The 14,376-nt window shown below is 36.7% G+C and overlaps 1 protein-coding gene across 22 annotated transcripts in view; it reads left to right on the top strand.

Moving 5' to 3' along the window:
* The window catches only part of SGIP1 (SH3GL interacting endocytic adaptor 1), a 220,898-nt gene that overhangs the window by 143,589 nt on the left and 62,933 nt on the right, over window positions 1-14,376 (top strand). For 17 of the 22 annotated variants that reach the window (XM_037826970.1, XM_037826969.1, XM_037826971.1 and 14 more), the window contains 6 exons: window positions 608-619; window positions 3,889-3,913; window positions 4,841-4,892; window positions 6,208-6,293; window positions 9,123-9,215; window positions 12,510-12,584. In XM_037826970.1, coding sequence (XP_037682898.1) covers window positions 608-619; window positions 3,889-3,913; window positions 4,841-4,892; window positions 6,208-6,293; window positions 9,123-9,215; window positions 12,510-12,584 — 343 coding nt within the window. The remainder of the gene's footprint in view (window positions 1-607; window positions 620-3,888; window positions 3,914-4,840; window positions 4,893-6,207; window positions 6,294-9,122; window positions 9,216-12,509; window positions 12,585-14,376) is intronic. The other 5 variants (XM_037826986.1, XM_037826985.1, XM_037826984.1 and 2 more) reach the window with 1 other exon arrangement.

Below are 14,376 nucleotides of genomic sequence, written 5' to 3'. Positions count from 1 at the left end.
TTTGCCTGTGGTTACTCATCTTCCCTACACATTCCTACCCATTGGTAGAGGCTACGCAAATCACCAGACCAAGAAAAAGTATCTTCAAAAAATGACCACGGAATGCTCAAAAGAAGAGCCAAATAAGTTTCTTTAAATCCTGCTCTCTGATTTTCTTAGGGTTCCCTTTAGCTCCTAATCACAGGGAAAGCACATTATGTCTATGATATTTAACACCTTGTTGCTTTGGAAAAACATCTTGCCTTATATTTCCTGTTCTCTAACATTTCTTCCTGCCCCAAATAATCTGGAGAGAAACTCCTTATAACAAAACATTAAAAACTGTCAGTTAAGTTTTCTTGTTCTTGTGTTTTTGTTACTTAAAACAGTATACCTTCATTTACAAAGCTATGTTATATGATGGATAGTCTTTCTTTAATGATCTCCAGAGCTTCCTTATGGTTTAAATAAGCCCCCGACACAAAGACTGCCTGTCTTCCTTCAGTCTGATTGTTTGGAGTGCCCATTTGGTTAGCTGTTTATGACGTCTTCTGTTGCCCAAGCCTATTGACTGATCCATCATTCTCTGACTAGGTGTCTGTTCTCTCTTCCTTTTTGCTGATCACAGAGGCGCAGCCCGGTAAGAACTCTCAACATTTTTACCTTAAACATATGTAGAGAAAATCGTTGCCAAGGCAAGGTGGCCGGGTTGATTTTCCAATAAATTTATGATAACACAATGTGAATGAGGCAGATGAATTAGGTTTACTGGTTGGAATCCTCTGGTCCTGTGAAAGTCTGGGGCAGATTTTAGGATTGTCAGAGCACTTTTCCATAATAAACTAAATTAATACTCAGGAATCCCAACTCCCAGAGCTAAATCTAAAAAATGAGTTGAGTTGTATGTGTATGTATGTGTGTGTGTATGTATACCTGCAGGGCCTGAAGACAGATTGGCCCCTGTGTGTGTGTGTGTGTGTGTGTGTGTGTGTGTACACATGCAGGGCCTGGAGACTGGCCAGAAAGCACCATAGAAGTTGATGCTAAGTGATCATAAAGAATAAAAAACTGTAGTTAAAAAAGTAAAGAAGCAATTTTTAAGCCACGTTTTTAAGCGTAAATTCAAAGTATGTCCATGGACCATAACTTACATGGGTTGCTATACACTGTTATATAATCATAATTTCTGACTTGGGAGGAAGAGGCATGTTTTCAAGGCAATATACCTAAGCTGTCACTTGATTCTAAATTTCATCCCCGAAGACAGACTTTGAGAGGGTAAATCAGTGTCAGTTTACATTTGTCCAAAGCAAAATCTCAGTAATTTTCTACAGGTTAAAGAGTGTTATGAATTTAAAGCAACAAAAAGAAGCATCCTTGCCATGTTTGAAACGACCCCCATCTACCTGATCAGTCGCTTGAAAGAGGAACGGGAACTGCAAACACCCTCTGGAATATCCTTAGGCCTGTGTCAATTTGATTAATCAGTTATTATTCGAAGCAAGTGTGCCCCAGCTCACAAGTTGGTGGTTCTCTGTTTAAACTACATAGCTGGTATTCAAAGCTAATGTTCACAGGGGTTGCTGTTCAAGTGGTGGAAGATTCCAACCCAGTGGTTAGGTGAATACCTCAGATTACATGTAACACAAACGTTGAAAAGAGGAAAATATGGTCGCACTGTGAAGAGGAGAAGGTCTTTGTATTCAGTGGGCTTTTTTCCTGAATGCAGTGTGTGTGATGGACATGGCCTCAACCTCGTTCTAACTTTGTCATGCCAGCGACATCAAGGCCACCAAAGATACGTGTGCCTGATCCACTGAGTACGAGTCTTTTCTGTTGCTTCCAGCTCACTGCTGATCATGTGAATATCTGCTCCTTTCTAAATTGATCTTGTTTTTATTCCTCCTAATTTCTAAACAACAGGGTTTTCTTGCATATTTCTGCCATGTCTTGCTTGCACTTAACTGGTGATTGCTATTCCTAGTGGACTATGTAATAACAATGTTACAGGGTTTTCTCCTTTAGTGACTCTCAACAATAAATACCTGCTGAATTAGTTGATACACTTGGTAACTAATGAGTACAAAAGAAGTTTTGTACCTTTCTTGGTTTCATGGGTATTAAATTTTTAATAAATTTTATTTATTTAATTTATTTATGAATTAAATTTTTATTCATAAATAAATTTTATATATTTTATCCATCTATTTTTATTTATTTATAAATTTTATTTATTTTTAATAAATTTAATAAATTATTATATTTTTAATAAAATAAGTAGGACAGGTCTTCATTACAGACCCTGAGGGCCCTAATTTTTGGATTTCAGGTTTAACAGAGCTGAGTGCACCCTGTTCCCTCAAGCCAGCTTATGAGCCTTGTGGCTGGTTTTTAGGAATTAAACCCCTCTATCTTTTCTTTCAGATCTTATTAATAAAATATGACTCTCTCTGGCTTCATAACCCAGAAAAACTTTTTAACTCCATTTAAAGTTTGTTTGTCTGATTATTTCCATCCACAGAGACTTATTTTCCCATAAGCAAACCTTTATCCAAACCCCCATGACAACAGATTTAAATGACCAAATTTATTTTAAGGTTTCTGCTAATATTATAATAATTCTCTATGTGGCTCCCATAGTAGAGGGAAACATTGCATTATTAGGCAAGACAGGCCAGAAAATAAAGTTTGAAAGATTGAGCCATCTGCTTTAGGAGAAGGAATAATACTTCTCAACTAAAGAATAACATGTAATGGACCCTTGTTCATATTCAAACTGTTTCTCTATCCTAACTGAGTTCAAAATGGGATGGAAAATGGGATAGGGAAGAGTGAAAGAAGCTTCTTACAGGTCTGTTACAGAATGTTAAACCTTGTGCTGAGTAGTTTATGTTATGATTAGAAGAAAACATAACTGTGACCACCAGGTTGAACCTTCACCAGCGTTAGAACGTAGTCTCTTTGGTGGCCACCTGCCAAACAGTCATTTGTGGTCTTATTCCTTGGAATACTTTCTGATACCTCCACTCCTACCACCAGCCCCCCAAAACCACCCTTGTCCTTCTCCCAAAGCCAGCCATACCACGCCTTGCTCAATGCTTGCAGATTTTACTGTTTCTGGTTTGGAATCAAAACTTTTTATCTGACCAATACTTCTATTATCTAAATGAATTTATGCTAAGGTGTTATAAAACCTAGAAAAAGAAATGACTTTCTCAGATAATCCTGGCCACAATTACTTGTATTCCAGTGGGATCACAGTGCGCTGAGCTAATTTGTGGATTGGTGGACACTTTCCCAGGCAGTTGGGAAAAAATTGGGGAAGGAAGGCAGGCTGGAATTCCCCAGCTCCCTAAATAAAGCAAACCGCTCAGCAATGCCTCCATTTCCCTTGCCTTTAACACTTGCCACTTATATCTTTAAAAATTTCATTAGTAAACTAATGGGTCTTTCTATTAGCAACTTGTGGACCCCACCTGACTAAGAGCAGACAGTACTCCTAATACATTCCGTAATTTTCAAATATCAAACTGCCTAATGGATTATGTTGACCTTGGATTTACTTTCTTGGCTGCTAGATTCCCGGATGTTTTTTTCATTTATTTTTTGTTTGAAATTGACCATTTGTTATTTGTCTTTAACTTATCAAATCCACCTAGGTAAGGGGTTTTCTTGATTAGAAGACTTATGATTAATCTTCCCTTGCTCTTTCTAATCTTTGAATCAAATGAAAAACTGATTTACATATGTGTGCTTACAATTCCCAATTTGAATGTGGTTTTGAGAAAAATTCCATTTACCCCCATCTGCATTTCTTTGAGTTCAGTTTAATTTCAATGACAGAGATATACATATTGTATATAACATATATGTGGTCTTAAACCTTATAGTGTCTATTTCTAATTCTAGGGTGCAATTAAAAGGAACTTATCCAGTAAGTATAACTTAGCTATCAGAAATAGAATACAATTGAAAAGGAGGAATAGTTTCTTGGATCTTGGAGGATATATACATTTGAATTATACACTCTTGGGCTTAATTTTTAAGGTGTACAATTTTTTTACTTTTACAGCTAAGAAATCTTGTAATGACAGAGGGACCCTGTGTGTTTTCAGTGATTTCTGTTTAAATTCTGAAAATGAACATGTGTTTGGAAAAACATTGCTGTTTCCTTCCTGTATTTGTCAACTTTTGCTGTATCATTTAACTTTAGAAATGAATGTAATCAAATGTGTGTCTGTTGATGGGGGTAGGGAGAGGAGGAGGGCAGAAGGAACTGAAGGTAGATGCAAATTACCTGTTCTTGTGTATTTTGATTCGAAAAGTGACGTGATACAGGTCATAATATCCGTAGGACACAATTTTCCTCTGCTACATAAACACATTCCCAGAAATTCTAAATTCATGGTGCATACTTAAAAGTATGACATTTTCTTGGCATTTCAAGAAAAGAATGGGTGAAGAATGCTGGATTCATGTACTGTGTCCATATGGCCAGATTACTAGTCTCTTATGGTACTTGTGAAGCTCAACTGATCAACACAGCAGACATTCAAAGAACAGTATGATATTCCACTAAGTTCTGCTGTATACAGATCTAGTTGATGGCTTATCAGGGTAGTTCCTTGGTTAACGAGGTTTTACAAGTGCTAGAGACAAAGCCACTACATATGCTTAACATACAGCTGTTGCTTTGCCAGGAGAGAGGGTTTGTTTTCTGGGTTTATTTTGCAAAGTTTTTATATTGAGTTGCTTATTGATGAGATTTAAATCTCTAAGAGTTTCCAAACATAGCTCATAACAGATTTCATAGGGGAATGGGAAAAAATAGGCCTAAAAATTCCTTTGTCCTATGCATCAGGTGAAGAAGTGGCACGACCTAGACGTTCCACACCAACTCCAGAACTTGTAAGGTGAGTATGAAAGACATTAGCTGTGGTCTTGGCAAGGCATCATGCACTGTCAGCAATTAAGCAAATCTCAGGGCTCAATTCTCATCTGCCTGTTAAAAAAGGGCCTGCCCATATGTGCAATTCCATAGCATGATCCAAGTATTTTATTTCTTACAAGGGCAGCTCCAGGGGGGACAGTTATCTAAAGTAACCTTCCATCAAAATGTGTATCCCACTCACTAATGAAAAGCTAAAGGTCTGTATGAAGAAGTCTTTTGGTATCTGGAATGCTGATTTGAAATATATTGCGTTGTGGAAAGAAGCCTATTTAGTTGTATACAGTTTTATGATACATTCCACCTGCCACACACCGAAGAAATCTTCTTAGATTTTGGTTTGGTTTTTGGTAAAACATTGTATTTTACAATGTGCATTCTTTGCACTAGGTAAGTATAGTGCAAATGGGCATTGTCTTCCAAAAGACTGTTATTCCTTTTTAAAAGCCAGACATTTTTAATCCTTTTCCCTCCTTACCTAACCTTTCCCCGCCTCTTCACCTCATCAACTCTCACCACACACGCATATATAGAACTTACTAGGATCAATAAATCAGGTCTGGAGAGGTTGTGGAGATTATGCAGACCTTTGTTAATAATCAATCTAGAGTAATAATTAGGAGAAATAACGAGAGTTTAAAAATATTATCCTCCTGTTCCCCTTAATTTCTCAATATTTTGCCTCCCTTTCTGAGATGTTCTATTTTAGAGTACCAGGAAGTTATAACTAGTCTATTGGATGGGTTGGTGGTAGGGGATGGAATTAAAACTGGGAGACCCAGTTTCTTATTCAAACACATATACTGACTTCCTGGGTGGCTTGTCACTTAATGTTCCTATGCCTAATTTTTATCAATCATAAGCTGCATTAACTACAACACAGAGATGTAGTGAAGTCATATGTGAATGGTTTTTAAGATCTTGCAGAAGAAAGGTGCTTTGCAATAAATAGTTATCCCTAGTGTTATCTCTTCTAGGTATCGAAAGTTGTCATGCTTTGGAAGAGTTTCTTTCCTTGCAACTTATTTCTTTTGAACAGTACCCTGGACCATCATTGAGAAACAGGAATCTTACCTCCGACCACTTCTTTTGTCCCATAATGTATTTGACATCTTTATATGACACTTTCTAGCTATGTATACACATGCCTGCCTGCATGCGTGCATACACATGCAAGTTCACACACACACATGTCTCGCCAATAGATATAATTGAAAACGTGTATATCTTATCATTAATATTCCCTTTCTCTGTGCTTTGGTTTAATGTGTATGATTTAGCAAAAAACCACCAGATGACACTATGGCCCTTGCTCCTCTCTTTGGCCCACCACTAGAATCAGCTTTTGAAGAACAGAAGACAGAAGGTAGGAAAAACCCTATATATCAAAGGATTTGTTTTTCTTTTCATTGGCGTGTAACTTAGAGTAAATATATGTGTTTTTAGGCATATTTTTAATGTATCATCAGATCCTCAGGTGAAAGAAAAGTTCTGATTTACGTGTGCTATCAAGCACAGGGGTTTAGTTTGCAAACATCTAGTACTTTAGGATTTGAAACTTGACTTCTAGAAATATCTAATAGCTAATAAAGAGGTCAGTAAGAATTATCACATTTACTCTCCATTCCTCCAGCTCATCAACGGCAGTGTCAGTTGGACTGCTCAAAACAGATATTGTTTGCAGGCCCAAGACCTTGACTCATTTAGCAACTTAAAAGTAAAATATTGTGGGAGAAATACCTTCATTTCTGCCATGATTGTTGTGCTTACCTATCAAATATTCACTTACAGGGTTAAATTTCATCTTTTTTAAATGACTGTGCATGATGTATACCTTCCTAATCTAAAAAAAAAAAAAAAAAACTTGCTTTAAAAGGGATCTAATCTATTCCTACAATGTGTTTATGTCCAATGCACATGTCTCTTATCGCTGTGTTTTGTAATAGAGAATGTTTCTATAATATCATTTGACTGAAGAGCACTATAGTATATGTGTAATAAAATGTTATTTTTCCAGGACCCTTGGTGAAGAAAATTATATTTAAGTATTACAGCAACAATACTTAATGAGTCATTATGTAAGAAGCATAGTGAGTAGGTTAAGCCACAGTAACAAAGAGACCCAAAGTAGAGTGAATTAAACAGGATAGAATTTTATTTCTGCTTCATGTAACTGGTCTAGAAGTAAGCAATATAGGACTGGTAGGGTGGCTCTGTGATCCTTAACACATGGTCTTCATCTCTGGGTTCAATTTGGTGCTCACGCTCTCATCATCTCCTGGAGAGAAGAAAGAGGAAAAAGGACTAATGGAGCTCACTGTCATTTCCTATAAAGGGCAAAATCTGGAAGAGATCCACATCAGTTCCAATCAGAGCCCACTGAAGATAATTTAGAGTCATATGATCAACTAAAACACTTTTATTATAGAAGAATTGGAGAATGGATTCAGGGGAAAAGCTAGAAGTCAGCTACAACTGAAATATTTTGAATGTTTAGTTAGGAAAATAAACATCTCTAAATACTCCTTCAGGGGTTTAAAGGTCTACAAGTTGGAACCCCTATGTAAAGGTGTCCTTGCTTGCGAGGCCTTTACCTGCCTTATAAGCTCAACTGTGATCACGCTTTTACTGACATACTTGTGCAGAGACTGGAGGTGGGGTTTGGTTTGTTGCATGTGAATCTGCCCATTTAAGGCATTCCATAATTTTACAAATACCTAACATACAAAATAGTAAGCAAATCCTAAAAGTCAAGGCAGTATCCCACATCAAATCCATGAAAAAAAATTGCTGCTCCTCCTCTTTGGAAAGTATTTGATTTCATGTTAAAACAAAATAGAGCTAGTTCCGTCTTTGAGGTTTGTGAGAGAGAGGAGATACACACCTAGACTTATTAGTGAGCTTGGCTTGATTGGTTTTTCTGTGGTTTCAGCTCCTGAAGTTCTGAGTTCCAATATTTGCAACAACCACACTAGCTCTTCCATTATCCACGCTTCCCTTTCTTAACAACCTATTGTTACTTCCTTTGACTGATTCTTTTACTACTAGTTTAAAAGCCCTGGGGGAAGGGCTTATGTATTCTGGAATCAGGTATACCTGGAAATCAGCTCTTAGCCCCTCTGCTTTCACCAGGTACTGCCATGGACAAGTTTGTTAACCACTCTAATCCTCTGTATCCTCTCCAGAAAACTGTACTAATATTAATCACATGGTGGCATAGTGAGGATTAGACTGTATATATATATTTGTATATATGTATATATTTGTATATATGTATATATATTTGTACATATATGTATATATATTTTTGCATTCTATTTACATACATTGCCTCCTTTATTCCTCCCAGTAACTGTGAGATTTGCTCGTGTTATCTCCATTTTACACCTGAAGGAACAAAAACTGAGAGAGGTTAAATAACTTCCCCAAGTTCCTGTAGTAAGGGTAGAGTCTGGATTCAAATCCACATCCAACAGACTTTCCAGCGTGTGCTCTACACCATAATTAATTAAAAAGAAGACTTGCTTAGTATCTGGTATGGAGTAGATGCTGAGAATAACTGGTTGTTTACATTGTTACCACAGCAATAAATAAATCAGAACAAGGAGAGAAAAGAAAGAGGAGAAAGTTAAATTCAACCTCTCTAGGCCAATACCTAATTACCTTTATGCATACCCTGATTTATTTTAAATGTCTAAGCACTTGTTAATTTTTCTGATTCTCTTAAGAGCCAAGCATTTTTAGAATAATTTTATTTCTCTTTATGGTGCTGAAAAGACTTATTTAAAGAGCCTGTAAGACTCTTTAAGGATTCAAAATCCAGTCACTTTCATTTTTGCTGCATATTCAATGCAAACTTTAAATAAACCAATTTACAACAAAACAAATGCAATGGGATTAATACCTGGATTTCCAGATGGGTGCCAGAACTCACCTAGCTCTGACATTCAGCTAGGTACTGACATTCAGAATGTCCTAAACTCAACAATCAGGAAGAAAATGCAAAAACTCTGAAAAGTTTTTATTTAGCTATATGTACACCACAGAGAAGAACCCTCCACCCCACCCCGCCACACACATACACACACACACACACTTAAAATTTTAAATTCCAAAACCCAGGGCTTTGTTGTTTTTGTTGTTTTGTTTTGTGTTGTTTAACTCATCCTGGGAAATTTTCTTTTTATGTTTCCAGTTCTTTTAGATCAGCCTGAGATATGGGGTTCAGGCCAACCAATTAATCCAAGCATCGAGTCGCCAAAGTTAACAAGGCCTTTTCCCACTGGAAGTAAGTTATGTGTCTGTTCTGTCTGGAAAAACAAGTGACTCATTTTACTGTCTGTCTGCATGGTGGGATTAGGCAACTCTTAGAAAGTCTACATAAGCAGCATTTGAATTGTATAATATTAAGAAGATATGTTATTATTCTAACATGCTTTAGAGTTAAAGGGGCTCAGGACAGGTTATTGAGTCAAGAATAAAAATATAATGTAAAATAAAATTCTTCACTTTGAATCATGGCCTCTTCTGACATCCCATATGCCCCATATCTGATAGGTCATTCATTCATTCATTCATTCATTCTATATGTATAGGTTGAGAGTGAGAAGCAAGTGAACTAAAGAACCTACTCGGTTCAAAGGACTAGTCTATCACACAACACAGAAGTGGGCAAGTCGTATACGACGACTGCCAGTTCTGCAGAATGACTGAGGTCATGTAGGCTAGAAAGGATACATTGAGATGAAAAAGGGATAATTTGAGAGCAAGAGAAACAAAGCTTTATGATGGAGAGAAGCACAGACAGGAGAGCATGGCCATCTATCTCCATGCAGGGCTGTTCACCCTCCAGGGGGCTGGGGAAAGAGGTCCTGAAGATTTTTATAATCCTTCACGTGCAGTGGGTTGGACTATTTGGACTGAATGAATTGTTGCATTCAATCAAACCACCTGTTAGCTGGATTTATTAAATTCCTATTCCAGTAAACCAGCTGAAGCAGATTTGCACAAGGAAGACACTCCCTAAAATGCCCATGGAAGCATCTGGATCTTGGAGAAAGGTGCTTGGGGGCAGAGAATATTTTCACTCAGTGAGGCCCACATACAGACCAGTTAATACTCTCTCCAAGTCATCAGCCCCGGTCTCTGCCCTTTGGTACCTGAAAATGATCATAGGAATTAGCCAAGGGGATTCATAACCAAAGACCAAGAGGTTATTTGTTGGGAATATTATTTCTATAAAACCATGTGATCTAGCATTTCCAGGAGTATTTCCCTCAGAAAGCAGGCTAGGAGAAACAGCACCAACAACAATCTTTTTAAAGTTCTGACCTTTCAAGTGAGAGTTTTGAAGGGACTTGTAACCCAGTTGGTGTGATTTTGAATGGGTCTCATTGTTACTGGGAAACAAAGCCAGCGAAAAAGAAATCAACAGGTCTAATTTCCTTGAAAAGCTTTTTTTAGAGATCCGGGCTATCCAAATAATTCCTAAAAAAAAAAAAAAATCTTCCTAAATGCCAAAAAAGTGAACAAATGAAATGTTTATATAGACAATGTATTGGTTTTAAATACAGCTATTGGTATCTTAGAGTTTTACACTTAGTGCTGCAGTTACACCTAGTACAGCAGAGGCTGGTGTATAACTGATGTGCATTATATAATTTTACTCACTGCACACTTGAAGCAGGATAGGATAACTTTACTATTTTAAACTATTAGACTTTTATAGCTTTTGATGCACTTTTGTGTTATTTTGTTGACAACGATCTTGATTAATTTTTTGCAAAGATCCTTAATTGAGACAGAGCCCCTAATTGACTCTTAACTTCCTTGGGAAAATGTGATCCATTTTAAGTTGTAGTTATCAGAAGTTCACAACTAAGATTAGGAGCCATGTTTTTCTGTATTTTAGGATGAAAGCCATTTGTCGTGTCTGTTGTGTGGATGGACAGGGTGCTTTCAATAAATAAATAAATAGAAATGAAGGGAGGGACGTCATCCTTTGTCTTCAGTTCTCACTGTGATGTGTGTCACCCTTCCAGCCCCACCCCAGGTGGCCACATCCATCCTGGAATCAGAATCTGCTATGCACATATTTTAGGGTGGCACACTTTGATACAAAAATTCTTAGCTATACATCAGTGTTCAAAGAGGAAAAAGTGACCTTTCATTTTTTTTCTTGAAATTTGATAGGAAACAGAATACATACCATTTTTTTTTTTTAAGAAGCAAACTAAATGCATGACTGCAGAGCAGTAGGGTTGTATGTTTTTCATAATGTGGGGAGAAGTATTTGTGCTGCTTCCTGGGTATGGGCTGGCCAGGCCGGCCGCTGTCCCGGGCCCTGGTGGCTGTGCTCTATTTTCTGTAGAATGTGACTGAGTTGAAAACTGGAGCTAATCCTACCCCCACCCCAGGCTCTGTAGCAGCCTGTGGCCCCTTAGCCTCTTATGCCCATTTCTACCTTCTTTTGAATCACTTTGATTTGGGGAGAGAAAAAGAAACAGAACTTACTGATAGTGTGGTATAAACATTGATTTGAACTATTTAGTAAAAGGAGTAAGAAGATTGTGATAGTGTATACTTTGCACTAGATAAATAAAGGCCTCTTTGGAAGCCTAAAAAAAAAAAAGAAGACGTGAGGGAGGATGACAGAAAAGGGATCTTCTTTGCATGCAGGTAGAGGGTACTGGAAATAATTCTCCAGCTATCTGCCCACCTGACTCACTCTGCTTTTAGGTTATGAAAGATTGAGCCACATTGGGTTCACACCTGAACTTTGGGGTGCCTTATGAGATCAGTGTGAATTTTTTGAATCTACCAAATATATCTAGTGACAAGAAATCATAGATTTAAAGAAAGAATAAGAAAAAAAAAAATGTACCTGTTGACCCAGTAAATTGCAAACTTTGCCTACAAAGTGACAAGCGTGAATGTTTTGGTGGGGACCATAATGCAATAATTTTTCCATCTCAGAATTTTGTTTTGGCTGTAGTTTTTACCAGAGGAAGCTCTTCCTTGACTCAAATCATTTTGCTTCAGACTCACAAATATATAGTAAAATTTAAGAAATAAAACTTTGAGAAATCCTTCCAGAGTCAATCCCAGCAATAAAAACCTTCACATGAGCTCCCACCCAAACTATTGTCTTTTCCTTTGCCGCATCCTAGATTGTATTTATCTTTTTACATGATGTTCATTCAGCCAATAATAAGTTCCTTGAGGGCAGAGACTCTTTTTATTCAACCCTATGTCCCTTGTTCCTAGTATAGAACATGGGATTTAGCTGGTACTTGAGGTTTGTAAAATAAATGGATAAATGAATAAATGAATGAATGAATAAAATAGTGATATTATTATTGTTATTACCTGACATTCTTTTGACAAATTCTCATGCCATGAAGCAGAATTCAAATGTGTCTTGTTTCAGTCCCTTGCCTTTGAACTTAAGACATTTAGGCCATTACTGGCTATTCCATTTAACAGGCAGACAAATGAAAACCCAAATCTTGCTCATCTAAAGTGTGTTTTGTAATAGTATAAGCATATAAGCGATAATACTTGATTTGTCATCTCTTTGCAGCACCTCCACCACTGCCTCCTAAAAATGTACCAGCTACCCCACCCCGAACGGGCTCCCCGTTAACAGTTGGACCAGGTAAGTTTAGTGTTTTCTGCTCTGGTGTTGTGTGGTAATCAGAACACAGGTCCCAGACCTCAATCTGTTCCTGATGCCTCAGAAACTGTAGGCTGGACTAAACATTCAAATGGTTGAATTTAGTTTTACTTCCATTAAAATTCACTGTGCAGGGTTTTAAAGCACCACTCCCACATTTCACAAAAGGGTCACTTTCTCAATTAATTTTCCTCTTAGTTTTTTGAATAAGGACCACATTTACTTGTAAAATGAAAGAAAAAAATTTCAATATGAAGTAAGATCCTTCTTACCTTGTTGGATCTCATTTTAATGGTTTACAGACTAATGAAATTTCAAGGCACAAGTTGAATGTTTCCAATAAAAGTTTTGCTAGAATTAATACTGTCTGGTGTATAGAGAACGTAAAATGGTTCTCAGGATATGCAGCATCCTGGTAAGCTTTGTGTGGTGGGGAATTTTTTCCCAGTAATCATTAAAGTATTTATTATCTCATGGCAAAGAGGTTGGGTAAAGGTTATTAAATATGGCCAAGAATTGCTGCATGCTGTTAGACAGAGAATTTCTGTCTAGGGCACATCTTTAACTTCTATTAAAATCAATACCATGTATTCATACAATTTATAATCTACCTAGTCTTATTGGACTAGCAAGTCAAAAGTAGTAGTAGTAATTTTATGTGACTGGACTCTTAAGAATGTGGTTCTTTATCACCTTTGGAATTCTATTGCAGCCTCATCCTTTGCAATTTAAGCAGCCTGGTGAGTTTGATAGCTTACCAAGTGGGGTATTTAGCTACAAGAGCAATGCAAGACATAGTCATTTAAGAAATTTATAACAAATCAAGCCCAATAGAGAAGCATTGCAGTCAGATAAGGATGGTGTTTGCAAGTTCAAGCCTTTTCAGCCCTTGTAGTCTCATAAACTATGTTAGATATAAATAAATCTTCTAGTGACAAAATTGTAAATGGTATGGGTCATGCAAAATGCTACCCAATTTATCTGCAGGCTTGGAACCTTGAACGTTAATTCTTCTCAAACTGGAAATATGAAAGTAATAAGCCAGTTCTTATAGCCCAAAGTTTATTTCGTGGTAAAGTAGCTTCCATTCCTTAAAACAGCTGCCCATGCCTTCCAGATATTTGGGGAACCATTTGTAATTTGAATAACCCCAGTTTAAAAATAAAGTACAGTTCCTCACATTACAGTTATCAAATATTTCATGCCAAGCTGTAGAAAATAGTTCTAATTTTTTTCTCTTATTACTGAGATGAATTATAAAATAATACCTGACCCTAATGTTTATGCAAAACAGAGACTTTTCTGTTTCATTGACTTCAGATAGATACACATTACAGCCAGACCTATAATCTTAACAGGTTCGACTTGATGAGAAAAGAATTTCTAAAAATGTTTTTATAATTTTCTTCCAGTTAAACAGTTCTAATACGTATCAAATGCCTTCTCAATAACTTATATGTGTGTTGTGTGTGGTTTGTGTAGGTATGTGTTTGTAAATGTATGTATGACATTCTGTTTAAATGATCTTTGTACTGTGTTTCTGGTATATTTAAGTTACACAACTCATTATGATGTGATAATTTTTTTTAAAATTGACAGATACTATACTTAGTTTCATCAAACATTTTTCATTTAGTATACTAGAGAAGACAATCTTAATAAAATGTACAGGTAATTTTCAGTTATCAATTATTTTTATAGTGTTGTATGTATTTCAGTAGGCCAGATTTTCAAAAGCAATCTCCTTTCTGGAATTTGCAGTTCCAGAGCTATG

This window comes from Choloepus didactylus, chromosome 2 (genome assembly GCF_015220235.1).
Source record: "Choloepus didactylus isolate mChoDid1 chromosome 2, mChoDid1.pri, whole genome shotgun sequence".
Taxonomy (NCBI): Eukaryota; Metazoa; Chordata; class Mammalia; order Pilosa; family Megalonychidae; genus Choloepus; species Choloepus didactylus.
The sequence above is the reverse complement of the archived record's forward strand: the minus strand, read 5'-3'. Positions and strand labels throughout refer to the sequence as shown.